The sequence below is a fragment of the Propithecus coquereli genome, unplaced genomic scaffold (genome assembly GCF_000956105.1).
Source record: "Propithecus coquereli isolate 6110/MARCELLA unplaced genomic scaffold, Pcoq_1.0 Scaffold148, whole genome shotgun sequence".
Lineage (NCBI taxonomy): Eukaryota > Metazoa > Chordata > Mammalia > Primates > Indriidae > Propithecus > Propithecus coquereli.
Genome location: NW_012139191.1, coordinates 268,526 through 278,392, shown reverse-complemented (window position 1 = coordinate 278,392; position 9,867 = coordinate 268,526). Strand labels below are relative to the sequence as shown.

Below are 9,867 nucleotides of genomic sequence, written 5' to 3'. Positions count from 1 at the left end.
CCACTTTTTCAAAGTCTCATATTTCGTGAATATTTCAATTTTTTAAAAGGTGAAAAATGTGTAAGTACTTGCAAAGAATCAATTCAGCAAGCAAGTTTCTCTTACTACTCCTATGATTAAAATTTCCATCAAGTCAGATAACAGCCATAAAAAATACATTTTTGCAAGAATATATAAGCTGACCAAAAGGAAGGGAAAAATAGCAAATTCCAAAAAGAACCATTATATAAACTTAAATATGAACAAACTTGCACATACCTTACATAGCTGCTATTATTTAGGCAAGGTTTCTCTACATTAAATGATTTATGCAAAGAAGTATGTTCTTGAGTACAGAACACACACATACTCCCTCTCAAGAAAGATGAGCTCAGCCTTAGAGTCCTAAGTCTTAGTCTTCAAAACATAACTTGTAATTAACATAGCAAAATGAGCTCAACTTGAGAGTATAATGGGTACTTTTTTACTTTTAAAAGAATTTGAGATTAATATTGAATTCTTTAGAAGTCATATCTGAAGAGTTAACCATATATTTTTATTTTATTACAAGATATCTTAAAATCTGGGTAATTACAATCGTAACAGAAAACCAGCTTCATACCAAAAATACACTTTCAATTACTTTATCAAGCAAGTAAAAACAATCTTCATTTATTTGCTCTTTCCAGAAGTTAATGTACAATAAAAATTTAATATAAGACAGACATGTGATAAAGCATACATATAAAATGAACATGTACTGAACATTCAAAAACAAAAGTAAAAATAAATAGCAATGATAAAACTTTGGAAAAAATAATGCGCATTTTAGTTGTGGAAAATATGACTCTTAATCATATATACACAGTTATACTTAATAGAAAGCCATCTTTAAAATTGCACAAAACAGGATACCAATAAAGTTTAATATTTTATGGCATATAATACTATATTCCTAGGGAAGTTTGTTCCTTAACTCCAGGATATAAAACACTTAGGTCTGTAATATAATAAAAGGTAATGTATTATTGTTCGAGAAAGATTGTCTTCCTCACCTCACATTAACCTGTAGTAATCCTACAAAAGGCTGTACAGGAAATTTCACAAAAAGAAATATTAAATAATTATTGCACCCACTTCATGACAAAACAGCCAAAAATGGGCTTCAAAGTAAACTTGATGGTCACTTAATATTTTCAATATTTTTATATTAAAGACCATTTCTTTGTTCTATAAAAACACTTGTTTAACCATGATTGGCAATCTCAGCACAAGAAAATCCAGGCAAAATGGAGTTGGCTTTTGCTTACCTTATTTTCATGAATAACATATTTCAAGAGATAAGAATTTATAGAAAAGAAAATTAATGCTCAATTCACTGACAACCAGAGAGTCTTATCAGGAGTGTTATTACATTATTTAAAAATCCTATTTAAACTCCTTTGTAAGAAAATCAAAGGTAACATTTGCATCTGTATTATGGCACAGCCCTCTCGATTCAGAGAAAAATACACTTTGGGGTACCAGAAAAAATTGCACAAAGCTTAGGGCAACCTGAAAAGCTCTTGGTGAAAAACACTTATGTACTCTAGGGCAATAAAAAAATATGTGCAGACTTAATTACAAATATTTACATTCAAAACAGAATCATGAGTTAGCGGCAGCTGCTCAATACCAGCAATTCACAGGTATTTCAAAAAGTATGATAATGTGTCCACAGTGTTTGTGTCCACACTTGAATGCATAGATTACAGGAAAGACTATGGTTCTTCGGTTTATTACCTATCATATTTACAAAACAAAATTGTTTACCATTTGAAAGCTGTACGATCAAAAGAACTGAGCAAATATTTTATTATCTTACATGAAATATACCTTAAGTACTACTAATTTCAGTCATTTGTTCGACAACTTGTCCTAAAATCTCATCAACTACATCAACATCATAATTCACTTGCTGAAGATCAAGATCAGGCACAATCATAGCCAGCAGTTGTCCTACATTAACTCGAAGAGATCGAAGTTTGATGCTGCAAATACAAACATTGAATTATATTAGATGAGCATTACAATGCAGGTAAATATTCATGTAAAACTTAAAAATTAAAAGTAAAATATTAAAATCAAATCTCTTTAGAATGAGAAACAATTACATAAAAAGAAAAGCAAACTTCCCCTAGAGCAGGAGGTGGTCCTCAACCTTTTTGGCACCAGGGACTGGTTTCATGGAAGACAATTTTTCCATTTTAGGGGGGCGGTGCGCCACGGCAGCAGTGATGCCAGCCACCACCCCCCTCCATTCCTAAGTTTCATGGAAGACAATTTTTCTTTTTCACTTGGGGGTGGGGGGTGCAGGTTGTGTGTGTGCAGGCGGCAGTGGTGTGGGTGGTAGAACTCTGTGACCCCCGGGGTTCAGGACCACGGTTCTATAAGACATCCGTAATGTATAAGAGGAAAAAAATGGTTCTGTAGTCAAATAAGCTTATAAAACATTGGGTTGAATAATGGTAGATAAGCTTTTTTATATTGTAGGACTTCTTGAACCTATTACATGCTCAAGTTTCTGACAATCCATTTTACCCTGTATTTACAGAGAACACTGTTTTGTTGAAAATATTGGGAAACCCTAGACTAAAATGATCATTAACTTCATTCCAAGTTTATGAATGTCAACATTCTACACTTAAAAAAAAAAAATGCCAAAAAGCACTTAAGCAATAAATATCTGAACTATATAGTAGCCTTTGCCTTTAAGATCGTGTTAGACACATGGAGTGTTACGTTTGTTCTTCTTCTGTGCCCCCCACAATACTGTAAGTCCATATTTAATTCAGATACTGATTTTTCTAGGGTAGAAATCTCTGAAGGGGTCATGATGCTTATTCTTAGTTGACAATGCAGAAAAATATGATTTTGAGCATGTTAGTTTTGTGAGCTTTCATGGTAAGATTGATTCTATTGGGCCTTTGATACAACTTTACATCATTCCCCATGCCAACCATTTATTATCCAAGCTTTCCACTCATCTTCACTCAAGGGCCTATGATTCAAATTCCTTTCTGCTTTGCTTTCCAGAATTTACTAGCCATTCTATGTCCTATCAAGAATATCCTCTTTGTAATAACCAAAACCTTTTACCTACACGAAAAGCAGACAAATGACTAGTTATAACCCCCTTACCCATCCTTTCCCTTAAGTCTTTGATTGTCCCCGGCTGCTTCCTGCTGTCTAATGGACATGTCATGGATTCCTATTTTTAATGTCTAGATCAGCACCGTCCAAGAGAAATAATGCCAGCTCCATATTCAATTTTAAACGTTCTAACAACCAATTAAAAAGCAAAAGGAAAAAGTGAATTTCAGTACTATATTTATTTAGCCTAATGTAGCCAAAGTATTAGCATTTTCATCATGTACTCACAATAAACTTTATTAATAAGGTGTTTTACATCTTTCATACTAGGCCTTCAAAAGCCAGTGTGTGTTTTATACTTATACTTTATACCCTAATTCAAACTAGCCATATTTCAAGTGTCAACAGCCTCATGTGGCTACAGGCTACCATATTGCAAAGTATAGGACTAAAAGACTATCAGTTACTCAGAGTTTAGTGTGCAAGAGAATCATCTAGGAACTTATTTAAAACAGTTTCTAATTCAATAAATTGCAGTAGGGCCCAGTTCTACAAGCACCATAGATGCTTGTGGTCCTCATTTTCAGAAACGCTGATCAAGCCTCTTTTTTTTGACCCCTTGGCCTCCATGCTTACATGCACTGCTCTTCTATTTCTACAAACAGATTTACTGAAATCCTTGAAAAAGTTAAGCAAAAAGACAAAGTAATATGAGTAATGTCAAGTGAGGGTAGCAGGAGATATTTCTAAACAACAGTTAGACCTTTTAGGAGGTCTGAAGTCATATGATATTAACAGGAAGAGCTGCACAATTTTAGCCTTTAATGACTATTTTTGAATGGTAAGCCATCAACACACCACTCACATCGCCATGCCCTGAACCTCTGCCTCCTCCACTATTAAAAATGAATCTAAACAGAACCCCAGGCCCATTTTATATCTTACTGAAATAGGATAATCATTCATTTACTGTCTACTTGTTTTAATAGGACTTCTTCCTAATATTACCTACACTGTGGCAACTTTTAATAATTTTGTGATTTCCTAAAAGTTAAGATTAGGGAGGACAAGTAGTGAAACAAGGGCTGCAACCCATAAAGAAATGGTGCCAAGTATGAAACTAAATCAGGTTGAAAGAGTAAGTTTCAGTAACAGTCCCCTGTCTTCAAGTCATGTCCAAATTTCCCCCATTCTTCAAGACCAAGCTCAATTTTCACTTTTCCCCAAAAAACTTTCCAAACCACTGTGACCAATCAAATGCTTATTTCCTTCCAAATTTCCACTCCACTTAATTAAGAACCTAAACAGTCAGCAACTTGAAGGGAAGGAGGATGATGTGTTATTTCTTTTGTATTGCAGCCCCAGCAAAATGCCTGAGGTAATATTACCTTTCCCCATCCATGTAATTTACAGACTCCTCAATGTTACTTGAAGTTGAAACATCTGTTGCTATCTGCTGACTTGTAGATTTTAATTGCTCAATTTGTGTTTTGAGTTCTTCACACTGTGAACGGATTTGTGATTTTTCCACTTCCAATAATTCAACCTGACAAAAATATAAATGAATTTTATAACTGTAAAATTTAAAAATACTAATGTCAAAGTGCAAATTTAAGCTAAGAAATGTAGAGAAACTGCTTGATAAAATTACCAACTATCAAAACACATTAAAACACATACACATAAAAAGCCAATAATTTTCTGTAAACAAAGCTTCATTTGTTTATAGTTTTACTTCTGTATCTTTTTACACTGAGAGAATACAAAACATTAATTACCACTTCACTAAAAATAAGTGGTATCTAGAAACTGAAAACCAAGATACTAATGCCTAAATTATGTTAATGTCACAGTGGCTTTCATTTCTTACACACTCACCAGCTATAAGTTATTAAGTTACAACAATGACTTTATACTAATTTTTATATACAGTCCCCGACTTAGGATTCAACTTTACGATGGTGCAGAAGCAATATCCATCCAGTAGAAACCATATTTTGAGTACCCATACAACCATTCTGTTTTTCACTTTTATTATAGTATTCAATAAATTACATGAGATATTCAACATTATGATAAAATAGATTTTGTGTTAGATGACTTTGCCCAAATGTAGGCTAATCCAAGTGTTCCAAGCACATTGAAGGTAGGCTAAGCTGAGCTATGATGTCAGGTAGGTTACGTGTATAAAATGCATTTTCGACTTAATATTTTCAGCTTACAATGGTTTACTGGGACGTAACCCCACAGTAAGTCAAGGAGCCTCTGTATTTTATGAACTAGCTCCTGAGTGAACACATCAAGATGAGTGTTTGAATAAGCAGTTACATCACAATATTTCCAGGAAGAGAGAGTACAGCACCACACTGTGGTTTCCAAACTCTTTTTAGCAGGAAACTCTTTCAAAGGCCATACACATACACACACACACACACAAATACATAAAACAGATAAAAAAGGAGCTACCCTGAATTTGAAGTGGGGGCATATGAAGAGACTGTTACTCATCTCCTGATATATATTGTTTTTCTCCTTCTTCCTAAGAACTCTTGAATAAAGACTACATTTCCAGGCAACCATAGCCAGGTGACTAAGCTGTGACGGATGGAATATAAGAAACTTCCAGGAACCACATCCCCTTCTCTTTCCTGCTGCCCGGAATGTAGATATGACCTGAAGAGCCATCTCAGACCACAACTGCATGTTGAGAAGCAAAGCAATAATGCAGAAGGTGCCTACATCTCTGATGACCATGGAAGCTACCACTTTATTTGGGGTATTATGTCACTTGCACACAAACCTAATCCTAACACAGAGTGCATGATTAAGTGAGGATATACTGGGCATGGTGGCTCACACCTGTAATCCTAGCACTCTGGGAGGCCGAGGTGGGCAGACTGTTTGAGCTCAGGAGTTCAAGACCAGCCTCAGCAAGAGTAGAGATGCCATCTCTACTAAAAATAGAAAGAAATTAGCTGGGCAACTAAAAATAGAAAAACAAAAATTAGCCGGACGTGGTGGCACACGCTTGTAGTCCCAGCTACTTGGGAGGCTGAGGCAGAAGGATCGCTTCAGCCCAGGAGTTTGAGGTTGCTGTGAACAAGGCTGACACCACGATACCAGGTGGTGTACCCAGGGCTACACAGTAAAACTCTGTCTCAAAAAAAAAAAAAAAAAGAGGATACCACCGTCTACCTTGCATGGTTATTATAAGGCATATTAATAATGAACACAGGCTGGGCACAGTGATGCATGCCTGTTCCCAGAACTCTGGGAGGCTGAGGATGAGATCAAGACCAGCCTGGGCAACATAGCCAGACCTTGTCTCTAAAATAATAATAATAATAATAATAATAATGAATGCAAAGTTCCCACTATATTGAGTAACTGTCTTAATGGGGATATTGGTATTCTAAGCAGGATAATTCTTCACTGTATAGCAATGTTCTGTGCGCTTTGGGCCATTTACCATACCTGACCACCACCCATTATTTTCCAGGAATGCACATTCCTCGAGACACTGAAAGACCCAAACTGTCCTTGCACATTTCCGTATGCCCCCAGGAGGCCCACTCCTCAGTTGAGAACCGGAAGAGTAACAGACAATAAACAGAATTATTACTAAGTGAAAGTATTCTAATCTAGCATTTGGCAGTTCTTTAAGGTTTAAATGACCCTGGATTCCCATGACCGTATGTTAGGATGATATAACTCACCTCACTTTTATACTGGTCCCTCTCAACAGTGCATTTGTCCAGTTGTCTAAATACATCATCAAGCTGCACAGCCATTTCATCCATTTCACTTTTACTCTCACTATTGGAACACTGACCACACTCAGCCTTTACATGTTGCAAAGCACTACACTGTTTTTTCAGCCTTTCTATTTCTTCCAAAGCTTGCTGATACTGATGCACCATATGGTCTGGACTTTCAGATTTGCCATTAATACTTTCAAGTAAAAATACTGCATCAGTCTCAGTAGATTGATGGCAAGTTTCCTTCTTCACATATTTGTCATTCATTTCTAGTATCCTCTGTTGTAACACATTGATTTGGTCAGTAAACATATGACACTGTCTTTTATAATTTTCTTTTTCTTGGGTGACTAGAAGTAGCTCATTTCTCAGTTCTTGTAACTGGCAGCCAACATCATCTGCAGATTTATCAAAGGTTTCTTGGGTTTCAGGCATCTTTGCTTCAGCCTCTACACAGGAGGGCAGTGTTGCTGTATCATTTCTTCTATCTATCTCATCTTCAACAGTTTCTTCCTTTTTAACAACTAAATTTGGTACTTCAGTCTGGGTGGCTGCAGTATTTCCCTGATCACACTTGTATAATGAGGTGCTTGTTGAACTAGTCTGGCCACAAGGTTCATTATCACCCACAAACTCCACCTGAACGTTACTTTGCTCAATGTGAGTCTGTTCCGATTTCACTTCATCATGATCTACTGCAGGTTTGGGGGTACTGTTTTCTTCTAAGATGATGACATCTTCATCATCGTCGTCATTTTTATAAACTGAATTTTCAAATGCTTGATTACTCAATCTCCGATTCTTTGCATTCAAAATTGAGGAACGAGTAGAAAGTCTCCGTTTGAGGCTGGAAAAAATTTTATATGTAAGATTATAAAATATGAATATGAACAAAATAGAAGACCTTTAAGTAATCATTCTAATGATTGAGGTATTATAACAGTTTTATAACTATTTTGAAATTCTAAGAAATGCCCAAGCTCATTTTTTTCAATGACACATTGTGCAGTACTGACCACTGATTTAATGAAATAGAGATTTTCTCCTTTTACAGATGAAGAATCAATTGACTATTGTGATCTCTTTGAAGTACCAGATCTGTAAACTGCTAAACATCTCTTCAGTTGACATCCTCCTCAATGTATATATATCCAAAGAAGAACATTACCTACCCTAGGACCATTCTTTGTATTCTCGAACTTAGGGAATGGCATTGTCATCTTTATTTGCCCATCATATTCAGTGATCAAAGACAAGCCATAAAGCAAACCAGTACTCCCTATCCTTTTTATATAAAACAATTTTCCCTAAATTAAAAATTGCCTCATTTTCTTCATTTGCATAGTTTCCTATAAATTTATATATCACCAACGGATTACTTTTGTCCACACTTGGAGAAATATTTGTACTGGTTTGCTATTTCGGCATTATGTTATACCTCCAAGATCTCAATCCTCTTTCTTGCAATTACTCTCTCATACTGAGGGAGTACAACCTCCAATAGCATCTTGAGAAAAGGTACATGGGACATAACAAATGTAAAAAACATTCTTATTCTCCTCTCAAGTTTACTGCTGGCTTGGCTTTCAGATAGACTTCCAAGTTGAAAATTATTTTCTCAAAAATTTAAAAGCATCACTCCATTTTCATTTACCATTCAGTGTTTCTGCCATTCTAATTCCTGATCTTTTGCTGGTAATCTATGTTCTTCCTCTCTGGAAAAAAATCTTCTTTTGCTCTTGTGTTTTAAAATGTCATGATGATAGGCTTTGGGATGGATCTTTTTCCAGACATTATGTTCTGCATTTAAGAGAAATTAAGTTTTTCTGGTATGATTTCCTCCCCCTCCCTTTTATTCTGATTTCCCATTCTGAACTCTCTTATTCAAATGTTGGCCCTCTTGTACTGATACTTTGTCTTTATCTTCCAACTGTTTATCTTTTTGTTCTAAGAGATTTGTACAATCTACCCCACTTCCCTCCAATACATTTCCCATTATTTTCTCCTACTCCCTTTGTTTCAGTTTGTTGACCCATGCTGGAGATCACACATCTGGTAATCCCTGGGTGTTTAAGAATGAAACTGACAAGCAGCAGTGAGGGCTGAGCCTGTGAGTGAAAGGGTGTTCAAACTGCATCATCTAGGGCTTTTTTTTTTGGTGGGGGGGGGCGGGTAGGGAGAGCCCAGTGAGAGAAGGGAGGGAAGGTAGATTTCTTACCACTCAGTATTCAAATTTTCCCTTACTCCCATTTTCCAAAAAAATGGCTCACCTACATCTTCACCAATAAAAACTACTTCAGAAAGGAAATTTCCTATCTTCCAATAGAGGAAGAAAAGCAGGAGTATAAGACTCTGCAGGCTGGCAAAAGGTCTAAGCAGTGGTCCCCAACTTTTTTGACACCAGGGACTGGTTTTGTGAAAGACAATTTTTCCAAGGAGGGGCATCACTGCCTCGTCTCCACCTCAGATCATCAGGCGTTGGATTCTCACAGGGAACCCTCGCACGTGCAGTTTGCAGAGGGGCTCACATTCCTATGAGGGTCTGCTGTCGCCGCGGATCTGACGGAGGGCAGGGCTTGGGTGATGGGGAGCGGCTGTGAGTGCAGGTGGGGCTCTGCTGGCTGGCCTCCTGCTGTGCGCCCTGGTTCCTAGGGGCCACGGACCACAGGTCTAGAGAACAACTTTTCCTTAAACTTCCAAGCAAGCCTCTTGTTTTCACCCCTATCTTCTGCCTGCAGCAGTACCCAATGCTTCCAAGTTCTGAGACTTTCTAGGGATCTGGAGTAAATCAGTTTGCTTCTTGTCATATTTCTACCCTCCTCCAGCGGGCTTAGGTTTTAGCGTTCTCTGGTCTTCTTTATCAATTACCTCATTTACTCTGCCCTGTTTAATTTGCCCATTATTTTTCTTACCAGGCTAATTCCTATTTGTCTTTCCTAAGGCTGAGTTTAGGTACCATCTTTCCACAAACTTTGGCTTTATAAATTTAAGAATAAAT

At 36.8% G+C, this 9,867-nt stretch overlaps 1 protein-coding gene across 2 annotated transcripts in view; it reads right to left on the bottom strand.

Moving 5' to 3' along the window:
• Positions 1-526: 526 nt before the first annotated feature.
• MORC3 (MORC family CW-type zinc finger 3) overlaps positions 527-9,867 on the bottom strand; it is a 66,230-nt gene continuing 56,889 nt past the window's right edge. For both annotated transcript variants that reach the window (XM_012640104.1, XM_012640106.1), the window contains exons 15-17: positions 6,828-7,716; positions 4,500-4,657; positions 527-2,009 (exon numbers count right to left, since the gene is read on the bottom strand). In XM_012640104.1, coding sequence (XP_012495558.1) covers positions 1,856-2,009; positions 4,500-4,657; positions 6,828-7,716 — 1,201 coding nt within the window. In that variant the 3' untranslated portion in view covers positions 527-1,855. The remainder of the gene's footprint in view (positions 2,010-4,499; positions 4,658-6,827; positions 7,717-9,867) is intronic.